General features: G+C 38.6%; 1 protein-coding gene across 1 annotated transcript in view; it reads left to right on the top strand.

Annotated features, from left to right (window-relative positions):
* The window catches only part of pgm2 (phosphoglucomutase 2), a 54,802-nt gene that overhangs the window by 28,294 nt on the left and 8,579 nt on the right, over positions 1-17,929 (top strand). The window contains exons 7-12 of the mRNA XM_060831197.1: positions 911-1,100; positions 4,948-5,045; positions 8,658-8,838; positions 13,906-13,999; positions 14,770-14,899; positions 17,548-17,737. Of these exons, the coding sequence (XP_060687180.1) occupies positions 911-1,100; positions 4,948-5,045; positions 8,658-8,838; positions 13,906-13,999; positions 14,770-14,899; positions 17,548-17,737 (883 nt within the window). The remainder of the gene's footprint in view (positions 1-910; positions 1,101-4,947; positions 5,046-8,657; positions 8,839-13,905; positions 14,000-14,769; positions 14,900-17,547; positions 17,738-17,929) is intronic.

Below are 17,929 nucleotides of genomic sequence, written 5' to 3'. Positions count from 1 at the left end.
CTACTTTCCAATCTCTGACTTCTGATTCTGTCCCTTTTTTTTGCATTATCTTTCCTCTTTGTCCATTGTCATCATTTGTGCTTTTAGCCAAGTAAGCTGCATATTCTAGAATCCTCTCAGCTCCTTCTGTTTCTCCACTTGAGAACTTCCAAACAATGTATTTTATTACACTCACCTAATATTTTATCCTTCATCTCCGCCTCTGGGAGGCTTTTCTAGATGTAAAGATGCTGTGTCAATTCAGATTGTTGTTATACACCAAGCATAAAAAGTTGGAATCTGATACTTGCCATGTGTTGCTTTGTGGCTACGGATCTTTAAGGGCGGCACGGTGGCACAGTGGTTAGCACTGCTGCCTCACAGCGCCTGTAGACCCGGGTTCAATTCCCGACTCAGGCGACTGACTGTGTGGAGTTTGCACGTTCTCCCCGTGTCTGCGTGGGTTTCCTCCGGGTGCTCCGGTTTCCTCCCACAGTCCAAAGATGTGCGGGTCAGGTGAATTGGCCAAGCTAAATTGCCCGTAGTGTTAGGTAAGGGGTAAATGTAGGGGTATGGGTGGGTTGCGCTTCGGCGGGTCGGTGTGGACTTGTTGGGCCGAAGGGCCTGTTTCCACACTGTAAGTCTAATCTAATCTAAAAAAAATCTAATCTTTCCATGTTGCTGTAGAGTTTGAATATACGTGTACCTTTTTGATATCAGAGCAGATGAGCATTCAAAGCAGCACAGGTTTCAAAGGCATGCTAATTCTCTGACTTCTAAATTATTTATGAATAAACATTTGCTATGTTTTATATTGATATTAATTTTTTTTTAAGGATTTGTTTTGTCCTGAAACTTCACTGCTTTCGACTTCCTGAGCTTGGCAATGTTGTTGTTTTCTGATCTGACTTTGGTTTCCTTTTCTATCTAGGGATATAAACAAGGAAACTAAACTTAAATTTGTGCACACATCTGTACATGGAGTTGGACATGAGTTTGTACAGGCTGCGCTTGCATCATTCAACTTCACCAATCTTCTTGCAGTTCCAGAACAGAAAGATCCTGATCCGGAATTTCCAACTGTCAAATACCCAAATCCAGAAGAAGGAAAAGATGTGCTGGTAAAAAGTGTTTGTTATAACAAAATATTGTCATCAGTTCTGCTTTGACATCTATTCTGTTCATTCAGCTGAAACTAACTCCTGAGTAAGATTTAAAGATTTACTATTTTTCTGGTGTTGATGAGCCAAATTATTTTGTTGAAACCCTATTGGTGGCCCACTGTAACATAGTTAATGCAATTACTGACAGCCGCAAGTGCGGAGTAAATGTAAGGTGCTGATGTCATTACCATCCACCAATAACCAAGGGAAAATTTCATCATTGCAGTTTTGTACAGGGTTTTTATCCACTGAACTATAATCCAATATCCAGTGGTGGAGTAGCTTTAATTGTCTGAAATTCATATACAGACAGCTATGCTCAACTTGTAACGATACTCCTGATTACCCAGTCGTGCAGTTAATTGAACATAAGCTTCAGCGCTGACTCTTTTGAGGATTGGAAAGAATGGTAAGCTTATTTTAAAGAGGGATTATGACATCCTCATGAGCTACTGAATGCTCAATGTTTGTTTGATTCTCTCCTTTTTTTGAAGTGAATCAGAACCAATAACATAATACAACAAATAATCGTGCCAACAGAATGATTTTTACCTTCGTGGACATGTAGCATTTCAAGACACTTTCAAGACTGAAGGTATGTGTATTTTTGCTGAAAGAAGTGGAGCACCTGCAGCAAATATGTGAAGAAATCAGTATTTGAATAAGTATGTCAAGCATGCTGACACTTGTATTCACTTTATCGTTTATTTGCTTCATTTCAGAATAAATGAGCTAATGCTGAAATGAAAATATATATTTGTGTTTGTATGTGGCACTTTTTTTAAAGCAAATTTTGTAGATGTTACTTAACATTTATAAATAGTCATTAATTCCTTTCATGTTTTGACTTCAAACTTCAATGTCGTCTTAGTTTCAACTTCCTCACAAGAACTCGATAAAAGACACTCGACATAGAACAGGAGAAGACTACAGGTGCTCCTTGAGGCTGCTAAGTGAAGGAATTTTTCCAACTCCTATGAATATGAAACATCTGAATCCTCATCCCTTTAAATCTCATATACCTCTCAACCCAATATCTTTTATAAACAGAACTTTCAACTCCTATTGAAGCATTGAAAAATCTTCAAAAACTCAAATCTATCAATATCATTAACACTTTGATATATACCATTATTCTTCTTGAACAGATGGTAAATCAGTTAGATTAAATAAACATTACTTCCTATCCACTTTAAAACAAAAAAAATTCTGTAATCCCCATAGCAACTTAAGAATTTCAAATTTAACCAACTCTCATTCTCCTTGTTAAGTGTCAACGTTTGTTATGTTAAATCTGTTAGTGGGTTTCATACTCAGCCAAGCATTTTGAATGTTAACTCTGGTATACAACTACACAAACAACCCTTCTGGAGGTAAGTACATTAAAAACTTGAAGACACCTAGAAACTCAAATTCATCAAGCCTTCAAACGGCCATACAATAGTTGCATTGAAAATCAAGACACTAAATCTACGTTTTGGCCACCTTTCGCACTGTCTCTTTCAGAATTCATTACTTTACAATTCAGAATAGCACATTAGGCTATAATATCTATTTGATAACATTTGAAGGGTATCATTCTACTCTTATTGCAAGCCGCTGAATATTACTTGTAGGAGTGATGGTAGAAATCACAAGATTTGTTCCAGCCCACCCTTTTTAAAGCCCACCCACCATGATCAGATCCAGCACTGGAATGCAAAGGAATTCAGCCCTTTTATGTCGTCTTTACAGCTTGCTTTCACACCCAGCTTTGAGTCAGGTATCCTGTGACTCATCTGTGATAGATGGAACTTGAACTGGACTTTCTGGCCCAGAGGTAGGGGAACCACTACTGCACCACTATACACACCCCAATACAGCTTTATATCATTTGCAGATTTGAACATATTACTCTGGTGCTCATCATTGAAAGTTGATAGGTGTTTGAACCACAAGGGAATTGAGGTGTTGGAAGTGGGTGGGGAAAACAGTCAAGTTGGAGGATTATTCATGATCTTATTGTATGACAGAACTGTCTGTAAGGGCTGAATGGCCTTTCCCTGCTGCAAAGTCCCAAGTTCCTGAACTTGATTCTGTATTTATGACAATCTATCTACTCAGCCATTATCTATGCTGCACCTTTAATACCGTCCCTGGCTAGAATCTCCCACTCTGGTAACTTTCCTTGACGTGTGGTCATCTTTCCTCCAAACTGTGCAGACTTTAGGGTTTAGGCATCTTTCACCAATTTTAACACTATTGGATCCTGATGATTTCTTAATGTAGGATCATGCTGCAATGCAAACTAAGCTCTGGTTTCCTTTCTTCACTCACAACTGTCTCCACAAAGCCCTTTATTCTTTATTCTTCAACTGCTCAGAGTTGTGAAGAGCTAATAGACTTCTCTATCTCCTATGATGGAGATGATTTATTTGTATTTTCTCTCTCCTCCATTTCTCATCTTTCTGCCCTCACCCCCATCGCCGCCAACCACACTGAAATTTTTAATTGTTTCCTGCCCCCATCACCTCGAAATTGCTAACCACAGCTTATTTTCCAGACCTTTGTGCTAGCTGGTATTGTATATTGTTCTCTCTTCTCAGGAACAGCACCCCTTCTCCTTGAACTGCTATTCTGACCCTCTCCTCTAAATACTGGCCTCTAAAGCCTCTATCTTTGTAAACTACCACCACAGCTCTAAGAACTTTCTCTCACTTTTTGAAGTCTTTGATCATTCCAAATCTGCCCATTTTTTTTCAACTCCATTGTTTGACTTAGTGTCAGGATTAAACCTGGAATTACCAAATTCCAAATACTATTATCAATGGCAATGATAAATACCTTTCCTCTATCGTGCAGCTTAGTGGGACAATTTTAAATGAACAATTGGTCAGTGATATTTAGATTATGTTTAGAATTAAGTAATTTGACACTTTGCAGCAGAGATAGTCAATTCAGCCCTTACAGACTTCCAAGCTACCGGGGAATAGTTTTATCTATTTTTTTTACTATAATGATTGAACTTTACAAGAATTATTAAGTCACCCCTTCCTTCCTAATCTTCCAATGTGACCTAATTAGGGAGAAATAGGGAGATAAAAGTACTAGGCTGAGAAGGTGAGTCATGGCTCCAAAAGCAAAGGTAGCACTAAAGAGGTGATAATGACAGTGCAGAGAGAGATAGAGGGAGATTAGGAATTGAATGACCAAGGCTGAAGCCACTGCTATGTGATAAAATATGGGGGGGAGGGGATGGGTGAAGCAGAGGCAAAATGGAAAACAGGAGAGAAGGGTAGCAAAGGGGGAAGAGGAGAGGAGAAAGGTGGTGAGAGAGTGGGGAGCGAGAGAATTTTGCCCCTGCCTCAGCCATCTCCCACATATTTGGTCACATAGCCTTGGTCATTCACAGCTCCCAATCTCCCTATCTCTCTGTGCACTGTCATTATCACCTCTTTATTGCTACCTTTTGCTTCTGGAGCCATGACTCACCTTCTCTCAGCCTAGTATAAATACCTCCCTATTTCTCTCTTTTTTTCTGAGCTTTGACAATGGGTCAGTTAGACTCAATGTCAGCTCTTTTCTCTCCTTACAGATGCTGTCAGACCTGCAGAGATTTTACAGCATTTTAAATTAGACTCTCTTTTGGTTTCAGATTCCAACATCCACAGTAATTTGCTTTTTATTTTTGACCTAATTAGAGTTTTTTGTGGCTAATCTGTAATCCATATTACTGAGGAAGCCGGCCAGTTGAGCTCTCAGCTATTTTTGGTTTAGCTACACTTCCCATACTCACTAAGTAAAATTTCTCTTTTTTTTTCCCCAGACTTTATCGTTTGCCCTGGCTGACAAGGAGGGAGCCACAGTCATTTTAGCAAATGACCCAGATGCTGATCGGCTTGCTGTGGCTGAAAAACAAGACAGGTAAGTAGTAAGTACATCAATTCTTTACTGAATTTTAAAGAGCGGTGATAACCTAGTGGTATTATGACTAGATTATTAAACCAAAGACCCAGATATGCCCTCGGGATTTGGGTTTTGAATCCTATCATGACAGAGTCTAATTTGAATTTGGTGATAAATGATGATCGTGAAGCTGTTGTAAATTGTTGGGAAAATCAATCTGATTCACTAATGCCTTTAAGGGTAGAAAACTGCTCTCCTTCCTGGTATAGTCTGTGTGCAACTCCTGACCCACGTATATGTGGTTGACTCTTAACTGCCTTCTCGGTAATTGGGGATTGATTAAATTCTCTAACTTTGACTAAGTATTTCAATAAGAATTGTTCATTTAAAGGCAAGCAGAAACCATTAATTATATTGTTTTCTAAGTGGCTTGTTTTAATGACATTTGAATGAAAAACCAATTACTGAATGTGTTAGGCACGCAGTTCACCAAAAATTTTATTTGCATCTATCTAACGAATTAAGCCATCACAGTTTAAGGAGATACTAAGACTTTGTGTTTCAGATTGGTTTCTGCATTGAAACTTTCATAATTTCTCACCAAGATGAGTGTTGTAATTATATCTGTCTTTGGCATCCGAACTTTTCTAGTTATTTATTTGTCTAGTTTGAATTTCTTTGTCGCTGCAACTGATTTAAAAAGTAAGAGAGTAGCTAAAGTGAATGTCCCATTGAGGAATTAATAATGGGGACACTGGGAAATGGCTACGTCTTTGAACAAGAATTTGCATTTAGTTTCACAGAGACTCCTGCTAAATAATCTCCGGATTAGTAAACTTAAAATAATAACTACCACGAGAGAAACAACACTAGGATAACTTATGGGATTAAAGGCTGACAAGTACCCTGAACTTGATGACCTGTATCTAAAAGGAGAAAGTGAGGACTGCAAATGCTGGAGAGACCAGAGTTGAAAAGTGTGGTGCGAGAAAAGCGCAGCAGGCTGATGCCCGATACGTTGATTCTCCTGCTCCTCAGATGCTGCCTGGCCTGGTGCGCCTTTCCAGCACCACACTTTTCAGACCTGTATCCAAGATGCTTAAAAGAATGGCTGCGGTGCAATGGTTGTAATCTACCAAATTGCCTAGATTTTGGAAAACATCCAGAGTTTTGGAAAACTGCGATAGTTTGTTTTTTGCTATGAACCTGTTCGTCTCCACCTGTCATTGGAATTATTACAATGAAAGTAATGACCATATTAAAAAAAATCATAGCACAATCAAGCAGAGTTAGTCTTTTTTTTTATTCTTTCCTGGGATGTAAGCTTCACTGTCCATTCCTAATTGGCAACGTGGAAGTGAGCTTTTTGTGACTGCTGCAAACTTCTTGAATTTTGATACAGCATCAGTGAAGGAGCATGTTGAACTTGGAGAAGAACCTTTGAGGGAGTAATATTGCTTTGTGATTGCAATTCCTTGTCCTTCTAGGTGGCTGAAAGCATAGACTTTAAACCTGCTGAAGTCATGGCGAGTTGATGCAGCACAACAGGTAGCACGATGGCTCAGTGGTTAGCACTGCTGCCTCACAGCGCCAGGGACCCGGGTTCGATTCCACCCTCGGGTGACTATGTTGGAGTTTGCACAGACACGTTCTTCCTGTGTCTGCGTGGGTGTGCTTTGGATTCCTCTCTCAATCAAAAGATGTGTATTTTAGGTTGAATTGGCCATGTTAAAATGCCTAGAGTGTTCAGGGATGTGTAGGTTAGGTGGATTAGTCAGGAGTAAATGTAGAGTAATAGGGGAATGGGTCTAGTGGGTTACTCTTCAGAGGGTGGATGTGGAATTGTTGGGCCGAATGGCCTGTATCCACACTGTAGGGATTCTGTTCTTTATTGTGAGTGGTGCGTGTTGCTGCATTTGTTGTATAAACATATAAATAGAAAGCAGGAATTGTGTACACTGCCTCGTCTGAGGCCCACTGAAGGTGATACCTAGTAGGGTGACGAAACATCTGGAAATGAACCTCCCAGCTCAGCGAGCAAACGTACATCCAAAAGAAAGGTGATCATTGAAACATGTCTGCGGGGGTTTAACTTGGGAGATGTTGAGACTATATTCCCTGTCATAAAGGTATCTTCAATTGTGGGGCTCAGTTTCAATACAAGTGGTCTCCCCTTTTAAACAAAGCTGAGGAGGCTTTTTGTTTCTGTGTCGTTACTCTTCTTTCTTCTCCACAAAAAGCAGTGGAAGCTGGGTCATTGGACATCTTCAAAATCAAGCAGATTTTCAAGGGAATCAAAAGATATGTGGATCAGAGAGCAAACTGGTGTTAGGGCCAAGTTTAGATCTCACACTTAATGTACTTTAGTGCAAGCTGAAAGGGCTGAATGATCTGCACTATTTTCTATGATCGTTTAGCTAAAGACTTGTATGTTTGGTACTGTAGAACCTCTACTTTGAAATTACAGTATGATTTAAGGAAGGCATTCCATTTTTAATGTAATTAAGTTTCATATGTTAATCTCCCATGTGATCAAATGAGGGCCACAGATTGTTCCATTTGAATGGCTCAAACCATAATCATTAGGAATCTGGACAGAATTCTGAAAGCTGCTTAATTATTTTGGAATGCTCAGATTTAATGTAATGTTTGAGTAATTTAAATAAAAAGGCGTAGTCATTATTCTGATGCCTTTTTAGTCCATGAAACATTATAAATCAAGAAACTAATTGTAGTATGAAAATTGTTTCCCCCATCATATATTTCCTTAGTTTGTTCATATCTTGGGTAAAAATGGTTAGTCTCATGTGGGATTGGTTGAGCACATACCTCTGTGCATTCTGCCTTCTAGGATGCTTTTATCTGTAGTACTAGTGTGTTTGCATTCAAGAAATGCATTTTAAAGAAAAACAGAAGATGTCTGTAACTACTTAACAGTATCATGATGCATGTCAATTACAAACACGAGAGGGCATCAGCTGTCAAACCTTGGAGATGTCTTTAATTTTAAAATGATTATTGTGAGTGTTGTAATGGGCAATTAATTACCCTAGCATCGATAATATCTGGAAAAAACAGTAGTATTTCTGAGGTAGAGCTGTGCACATATTCATGCAAGCCCAGTAAAGAGCAGGCCATAGAAGTTGTTTTCGTATACTAAACCTCTACTGCTTTGTGTTGACCAGTATACACTGACCTCATGAGCATTTAGAAGCAAAAAGAAACAGCTGAAAGGGAAAAGATCAACTAATCGAGACAGTGTGGAAGTTCTACGTCTAGAAGCTTTGCAACAGAAGGATTTTTGTTTTTAATTTTGTTAAAGAGCTTGGTGTATTGGAGACTGTCGATTCTATAGTTAATAATGTGACTGTGTGTGTCTGATATATTTTACCACATAACTTTTTTTATGAGTTTATTTAAGAGCTTTTTCTTGAAGTGCCTATTTTAGAGTTTGTTTGTTCGTATAGGTACCCAAATCCTAGACTTCTATTAGGGTACATACCAATACTGTTGTACTTGCAGGTATTTCTCATGGATAGGTTTTAAACTTTTATGTAAAGCCATAATTGATTTCATTATGCTTTTAGTATTAAATAAAATATTAAATTCTCAAATTCTCTTTGTTCCCAGAGGAGAATGGAAAGTATTTTCAGGGAATGAGTTAGGCGCCTTGTTGGGTTGGTGGATTTTTACTTGTTGGAAGAAGCAAAATAAAGAACCCAGTTCTCTGAAGAAAATCTATATGCTGTCCAGTACAGTCTCTTCAAAAATCCTCCAGGCAATTGCACTCAAGGAAGGATTTCATTTCGAGGTATAATTCTCATTATGACTAGTCTATTACTGATTTATAATTGCATTATCTGAAACACTTTTGAATAATATGGATTATCATTGCTGCTAATTCAGTTACATCAATTTTGAATATATTAAACATTCCTCCTTTATAAAAATGCAAAGAAATATGAAACAATAAGACCTTTCTGCCATTTGGTTCGCAGCATGGGCCACCTAACTCCTGGTGCAGAACTTTTGAATGTTGCGGTTTCCTGCCTCACCACCATAATAGCCACAAAGTAATGTATTCCAGCCAGTACCACCCACCCCTCAGCCATATAATGTTCCATTGGGACCTAATTGATGAGATGGGACTTCTGCCCCTCACTCTGGAGGGAGCATCACCCAGTCTGATTAACTGCTAGCTCTGTAGCCCCAGCGACATTATAGAGAATGGTGACCATTGCTGAGTCTACAGATGGTACACAGATTCTAAGAACTTGGAGCATGGACAGATATCCTTCTGGTCACTTTGCTATCATGACGGGAAAAGAGGCTGGTGAAGGGTGGGAATAAGTTAAAACGGGTGGCACTTGAGTTCCCGGGGGTGGTGGGGGGAGGGAAATATCTGCTGGTGTGGTTGGTTATTAGGATAGGAAGGCCAGTAATGTAGATGCCCTTCCCACTCACTGCCCAAGCAGCCAGATCTGCCATGCTGTTTTGCTACAATCTCTCACACGCACGCACACACCAATAAAAACCCTGGCTTCCTCCTCCTCGATGCAAACTTTGTCCTTTAAAGGGCATCCTGTAGTACAAGGATGGTAAGCCAATCCAGACGTGGCCCAAACTCCATAAAAGATCTGACAGATCAGGTAAGCGAAGGTTTCTGGCTCTCCTGCTAGCAAGTCTGTCGGTGGGCCCCATGATGTTCTGACCCTAGATTGAAGGAAAAGGTCTACAGATATTGTCCTCTTACACACAGTTTAACATTATTTGTTAACTTTTTTAAGTTTTATCATTTACATCTTGCTCCTATTAATCTGTTCTGCTTACTGTATCCAAAAACTGTTGAAAACAGATTCCCTTTACTACATATGTCATCTGGCTGTGGAGTTTTATACAAGTATATTTTTAAATATTGTATTTTCTCCTTTTTTGAATAGGGAAATACTTTGAGGTTTCAGATCGATATCAGTTACTACCCAAGCCAAAATCTAGACTTTTGCCATTTATCACTTCATATAAATTAATGAGGTGTTGTAATCATTCAATTAAATTTAGTCTTTAAATATATTATATGTTTAAAAAATTTGTGAATACTTAGTTACTTAAAGATATTGGACAGTTTTTGTTTACTCTTTCAATATATGTAGGGCATGCATCCTTTAAATGATCAAAGGACAAATTTGGGAATTTAAATTAATCAAGTTAACACTCCTTCTAGGAAGAACATCACAGGTATGCCATTTGGTGAACAAAATAGCTTTCAAGGAGGTGGTCCTTTGATTTCATTCAAGCAATCAGTGTCTCTTTTCAGAGAGAGTGTTCATGTTTGGAGTAGTTTTGAAATAGTCAGCTTACATTTGGAGCTGGAGCAACACAGATATGAGGGAGAGAAGGCTGCCTGGAAGTGTAGGCTATTTAGCAAGGAGGCAGTGAAGCCTGTGCCTGAGCTGAGTATTCACAGTTACCTTCTGATGGAATACTGGTGTCGAGACCCAAGCAGCCTTGTGCTTCAGATAACAACGGAAACACTAAGACTACTTCAAATGAATTCCTGAGAGCAATGGCTTATTGCTTTTCTTTAAATAGAAATTAAGGGATCATTTAAGCCGTGAAAATGCAGATGATCTCTTGGGTGGAAATATAAATAAAAGGTGGTACAGAGAATCTCAATTATCCAAAGGACACTGGCAGGGAATATTTCGTTCAGTTATTCGAATTCCAGATAACATAGATAGGCCAAGCAAGAGGACCTTGTGACCTTGCCAGATAATCTGAAATTCAGATAATTGAATGTTGGCTATTTGAAGATCCTCTATCTTGATCCCTTGTTTGAGTTTTAAGGCTTCAAGATAAAGGGTTTACAGAAATATTAAGTTAGTAGTAACTTTCTTGTGCAGTGAAAAGTTGCTTCAATTTTGAAATTTTGTGACATGATTCTTTCAGTTAATAACTGGGAGTTCACATTTCGTTTTGAAAATTCATGGTTTTCCTCTAGAGCATTACAATGGTAATGAGAAAGCAAACATTATGGTGATTGCAAAAAAATTCTGCTGGGCAGGTTTTCCACTGCAAACTCTAGATTCCATTTAAAAGGAAATTAGACAGGAGAGAATGGAGACACCCTAACAGGAATCAAGAGGCTGATACAGAAAAGAGGACTATTCTGAACAGTTGAGCGATCTTCACAGAATTGGGATGGGAATATTTGTCTTCACATGAGGTTTCAGGGTTTGAGTAATCAAAACTATTGAGCTTAAGGCCTGGCAAGGATTGCATCATGTAAATCATGCTGTTTTCCATGAAAGACATTGGCTACCCAGAGTTGTAGTCACAGATTTTGCACAATGTAATGTGATGCATTTAGCAGATGTGGTTACCCCCAGATATCTGTTAATTTTGCAGTTGGTGTAGATCAAGTGTAAATAGATGTACATAGTTTTTTTTTTGTTCAGTTGTACAAGTTATTTGTGACATTTCTGCTTTGAAGAAGGAAGTTGGGAAGAACTATCTTATTTGGTGAATTAAGCATTTAGCACATAATTGTGTACTTTTGGAAAATCTCGCTTTCCCACTAGTGGCTTGGTGATGTTGATGACTTGTGATGCAATACTGATATGAAGCATTAATATGCTTTTCATTGAACATACAAAAGTACACCACAGAACAGGCCCTTCGGCCCACAAAGTTGTGCTTGGGTTATTTTATTTTAGGTTAGGAATAAACCTCACTTACGCAACTCCCAATTCACTGCTGTTCATGTGCATGTCCAGCAGTCGCTTAAATGTCCCTAATGACTCTGCTTCCACCACCACAGCTGGCAACACATTCCATGCATTCACAACTCTCTGCGTAACGAGCCTACCTCCTGAGGTCTCCTCTATACCTTCCTCTTAATATCTTAAAATGATGACCCCTTGTGCCAGTTAATCCTGCCCTGAAGAAAAGTCTCTGGCTATTAAATCTATCCATGCCCCTCATTACCTTGTATACCTCAATCAGGTCACCTCTCTTCCTCCTCCTCTCCAGAGAGAAACGTCCGAACTTAGTCAACTTCTCCTCATAAGACAAGCCCTCTAGTCCAGGCAGCATCGTGGTAAACCTTCTTTGCACTCTCTTCAAAGCCTCGGTATCTCCCCTATAATAGGGCGACCAGAACTGGACACAATATTCTAAGTGTGGTCTCACCAGAGTCCTGTAGAGCTGCAGCAAAACCTCGTTCTTTAAACTCGATTTTCCCCTGTTAATGAAAGCCAAAACACCATATGCTTTCCTGACTACCAAATCCACTTGGATGGCAACTTTGAACTTGAACACCAAGATCTCTGTTTCTCCACACTGCCAAGAATCCTGTCTTTAATCCTATATTCAGCATTCAAGTTTGACCTTCCTAAATGTATCACTTCGTATTTATTGGGTTGAACTCCGTCTGCCATTTCTCAGCCTAGCTCTGCATCCTGTATATGTCCTGCTGCAGCCTGAAATAGCCTCTATACTATCAACAGCACCTCCAACTTTTTGTACCATTGGCAAATTTACTAACGCACCCCTCAACCTCCTCATCCAAGTCATTTATAAAAACTACAGAGCAGAGGCCCAAGAACAGAGCCCTGCAGGACAAAACTCACCACTGACCTCTAGGCCGAATACTTTCCAACTACAACCATTCTCTGCCTTCTGTCAGCCAACCAATTCTGAATCCAGACAGCCAAATCTCCCGGTATCCCATACTTTTTTTTTGTACCTAGTTTCTGAAATTCTGGTACTTTATCGTTGGTGTGTATCCAATGCACATCACAGTTGGCAATGGTTTCCTGTTCCTCCTCTTTTGAATAATCATGGTGACAATTTGGAGAATTCACCCAGGCATAAAAACTAAGGTTTGGCTATTCAGGTGCTCAGTGTCATTTGCTTCCAATTGTCATTCAATCACCATATTGCATACAATGGCAGTCTTTCACATGGTCTCCTGCATTGTTTACCAAATTTTCTCTGATCTAAAGCCTGGTTGAAGATTTGTAGCTCGGGTATCCGTTGTTGTGGTTCTGCTCGCCGAGCTGGAAGTTTTTGCTGCAAACGTTTCTCTGATCTCACCTGACAGCATAATTTATTTTTAAATTCCAAAGCTATTTAATATGGGCTTTGTTTGTTTGTTTGTTTGTTTATTTTTTGTTAAAGAGCTATAATTGGTCACAGTTGTAAACACATCTGCAATTCTCCAAAGGAAGGACTAGTAGATAAACTTGGCAAACCTGTTTGAACCTCATTATATTATTATCATCATGAAATCCCACTTAAAAAAAATTGCAGGTATCACTGCCTATATCTGCATTTATTGTCCATCCCTAACTGTCTGAGATACACCATTTCATAATCTGTGGTGAATTGAACGGCTAGTGTAAAATCCACTTGGTATCTGTTCATATATTGGTAATTAGCTGTTCTGCTACTTTTCTCCTTTCATATTTTCTGTTAAATTTATTAGAATTGAAATTAGTTGTGATGTGTAGTTGCTGCAGTGCTGATACTGCATTGCTGTATTTTAAATCTTAGGTTTGATTGGTAATTGAATTGTTTTTATTCTCATGAGTGATTTTTAATTATTTAGTCTTAGTATATTATCACTGAAGGAAAGGTTTACTGTGCCCATTCCACCATCAGACATTCTGCATGGCAATGATTGAATTCACAGAAATGTTTGTGATCTGGGCCAGTTCCGTACTAAAGATTGAGATGACTGAAATAGAATGCTGAGAAATGTTCCCCCCCCACCCCCAAATGCAAACGACAAATATATCATATGAGAGAAACAATTTTAATTTACCACTGGCAATGGTGTAATTTTGAAAGGTAGATTCTGATGGTTTCTTTCTTTTAGGAAACTTTAACTGGCTTTAAATGGATGGGAAACAAAGCTAAAGAACTTATAGATAAGGGCAATACAGTGCTTTTTGCCTTTGAAGAAGCAATTGGTGAGATTGTTATTAACCATTTTGTTTGCTTGCAGCTTTCTTCTTAATAGGCTTTTCCTATGCAATCAACAAAATTTTGATCTTTAAACTATAAATTCCATCAGTAAAAGCTCATTTGTTGACAAAAGTCTAACTTTGGGAGGTGGGTGGAACCGAAATTGTCTTAAAATGCATGTTAAGGTTTAGGTAACTCAGGAGTGTCTGCTGTTGGGAATTTTTCTGCCTGAATGATTCTAATAATTTGTTTGGGATCTTGTATTGATGTCTAATAAACATGCATTTTAAATTCTATTGATTTGACTGATAATTCTTTTATTCAATTTTAGTGAGGTGCTACTATAAAAGCATTTGTAATGCAGTGCATGAAAATTGTCCAGGCGGCATAGTCAATATTAAGCAAAAGAGTTGGCCGTTATGTCCTACGACCCTGAAACTAAAATAAATTGTTGATACCACATCACTGATTATTCTGGAGAGTTTGTTTTTAGTTGACTTTATCTGCAGTTGATGTACTTTAAACATTTCTGTTTGTACTAATGAGTGAACTTGTCAATTCAACTCACTTTTCAGAGAAAAGATTAATTAAAATTTCAGATGTTATCTTTTGTCAGAATTTGTACTTAGAAATTTAGAAATCAAACTTAGAAAAGTGGCAGACTCTACTTTAATAAAAATCATTTTATATTTGAATCTGATCTTGCTTCCCAAATGGGTACACTTGAAAGAAATGTGTTCTAAGAGATTTATCTTTTTCTGTGTGCTAAATGTAGGATATATGTCGACTGAATTTGTCCTGGATAAAGATGGTGTTAGTGCTGCAGCTATTGTTGCAGAAATGGCCAGTTATTTGGCAACCAAGAATACTAATCTGACGCAGCAGCTCAAAGCAATTTATGAAGAGTAAGTAAGAATGGGATATTGTGTCTCAAACATTTTCACTTCACTTACTTTGAGATCTGCTGTAAACTTGACTTCTGCCTTCATGAATAGGACAGTGCAATTAATTTGTTTCCTAATTTGAATAATGTTATTCATTGTAAAATGAATATGTTTTAATTTTGACCTTTTTTTGCATTTTACATCAACTAGTTTTGCCTTTCCAAATTTTATAATAATGTTTCTAATTTAAGTGGGGGGGGTGTTACTGAATAATGCAGCTTGACTATAGAGTCAACATCGCTGAGCTGATGATAGAGATGTAAACTAATGTGTGGTAGTAATTGGCAGCCTTGAATTGATCCTGCTTTTTGCAGGCAGGACACACTTTGGTAATTTTCAATGTTGCTGGGTGGATACCAGTGTTGTACCTTACTGGAACAGCTTCACTGGTGGGACAGCTTCGTCTGAAGCTCATGTCTTTAGTGCAGCAACAACGTCTGGTTGTGCCTCAATGCAACCAATGCACTCAGCCCACTTTTGGACTACATGGAGTAAATCAAGTCCGCCGAAGACTGGCTTCTGTAATGCCAGGGACCTCCGGAAAAGGCTAAGACTGATCATTTGCTTGGCGCAAAATAGCTGTACTGTCTTTTGCATCGATATGCGGAGTTGCTCGATCATTGAGGATGGGAATGTTTGTATAGCATCCTTTTCCTGTCGGTTGTTTTAATTGTTCATTGTGTTGTAATCCCTGTAGAAACTGGTAACTCCTAGAAAGATGAATTTCCGAGTGACCAAGGCAAATAATTACCTGAAGATTTCAAGTTTTAACAAACAAACAAAAAATAACTGAAGTCTGTTTCATGAGTATCCACCTTTTTACATTTTGGACATTCAGCAGATAATTCATCTTGGGTGATCTGGCCCTCCAAGTGGGTTTGTTTTCACAGTTACGCAAGAGCATGATGGGCACCCTAATAGAGATTTATAAGATAGTGAATGGCATGGATAGAGTGGAAAGTTTGAGGCTTTTTCCCAGGGTAGAAGGGTCAATTACACAGCGACACAGATTCCAGGTGCAAGAGGGGAAATGTAAAAGATGTGCAAGGCACATTTTTCACCTACAAGGTGATGAGTGCCTGGAACACATTGCCAGAGAAGGTGGTGGAAGCAGACACAATAGCAGTGTTCAAGAAGTCATGGGCAAATACATGAATAGGAAGGGAATAGAGGGATACGGATCTTGTAAGTGAATTCCACTTTAGCATGAAAGGGCAAAATGTGGCGGTGCAGGCTTAGAGAGCCGAAGGGCCTGTTACTGCACTGAATTGTTCTTTGTTTTTTGATGTTGACGATACCTCCATCATGTGAGAGCTGCTGGGAGATGAAGTTGCAGTAAGAACTGGTTGGTGCTGATAACCCACACCATGCTCATAATGGTCCCAGTGATCTATCTTTCTGTGCTGAGTGAATGAGTAATTCATCTCTCATCTGAGGATTTCACACAAGAGTTAGATAGTTGATGAATTAGCTTAATTTTCCAAATTCTCTAGATTTAAGGAGACTTCCATTAAATTGTTAAATGGCAAACATTCGAGAAGGTTGAGAGCAGGAAATTGTAGAGTGCTTTACTTAATATCTGTTACAGGGAAATCTTAGAAGCTGTTATTAAAGATACTAAAGCAGAACATTTAGAAAAAGTCAAGGAAATACAGCAGAGTCTGAAGTTTTGTAAAAACAACGAATATTTAGTCTATATTTATTGGAGATCTGAGGAAGTTATGTGCAGTGGATGAGGAGTCGTCGCTAAATGTACTGTACATGGATTTACAGAAGACATATAAGATGCCAGATCAGTGATTTATTGTGGAAATTTCAAGCTCATGGTGTTGGAGGTAACATATTGCATGAATAGAAGACTGGCTAGCTAATGAGAAACAGCACGCGTGAACAGACCTTTTTCTTCCTGGTTGGTAAGATGTAACGAGCTGGAAGCCATGGCAATCAACGTTGGAATATTACTGCTTGGAAATCTATCAATCTCTACTTTTAATGTGCTCAGAGATTGAACATCTGTGGCCCTCTGTGATAGAGAACCCCAAAGGTTCACAATTCTTTCAGAGAAACTATTTCTTCTCATCTTAGACCCAAATGACACGTCCCATGTTTTTAAATTGTGCCCCCGATTCTAGATTTCCTGACGAGGAAAAACTTTATTTTCCTCATTTATCCTTTTAAGTATTTTGTATATTTCAATAAAATAATATCTCCGTTCTTCAAATACAGGCTCGGATTGCTGAATCTCTGTGTGGGAGAGTTCAGCCATCCCAGGATCAAGTCTGGTGAAGCTTTGTTGCAATTTCCAGTCAGTAATATATTTCCAGAGATAGGCAGACCAAAACTGCACAGATTAGTCCCAATGTGGTATAACCAAGCTTGTAAGAAGCAAGGCTTCACTATTCTGGTGTTTAAATTCTCTTGCAGTAAAGCCTGACATTGCTGTTCAGTTGCAAAGGTAATGAATACTGCAGGCAGAAGTCAAGGCCCACACACAAGTGTTGCCTATTTTGTACATATATTAGGGAAATCCCCAATAATTTGAGATGCAACAGTGTGTATAATTTGATACTGGTCTGTGTGGAATAAAAGTTTTCTTTTTTTATTATTAGGTATGGTTATCATCTTTCGAAGGCTTCATACTTCATCTGCCATAAACCTGAGATAATCAGTCAGATATTCCAGAATTTGCGAAATTATAATGGAACAAATCAATACCCCAAAACCTGTGGGTCATTTGCAGTTTCTGACATCCGCGATTTAACCACCGGCTATGATAGCAGCCAACCAGATAAAAAGGCTGTAAGTGACATTCTGTAAATTCACAGAACCAGCAGCAGAGGGAACCAGTGATCCTTGTTTAAAACAAAGCTACAATAGTACTAAAATTTCATGTGTTCAGTTTGTGGTTCTTTCATTTATCAGGAAATGGTAACTTTTTTAATCAGCTAAATAACACATTTTAAAATTGTTCTGATCCTTTTTAAAACAACC

This window comes from Hemiscyllium ocellatum, chromosome 1 (genome assembly GCF_020745735.1).
Source record: "Hemiscyllium ocellatum isolate sHemOce1 chromosome 1, sHemOce1.pat.X.cur, whole genome shotgun sequence".
Lineage (NCBI taxonomy): Eukaryota > Metazoa > Chordata > Chondrichthyes > Orectolobiformes > Hemiscylliidae > Hemiscyllium > Hemiscyllium ocellatum.
This window is presented reverse-complemented; position numbering and strand designations above follow the sequence as displayed.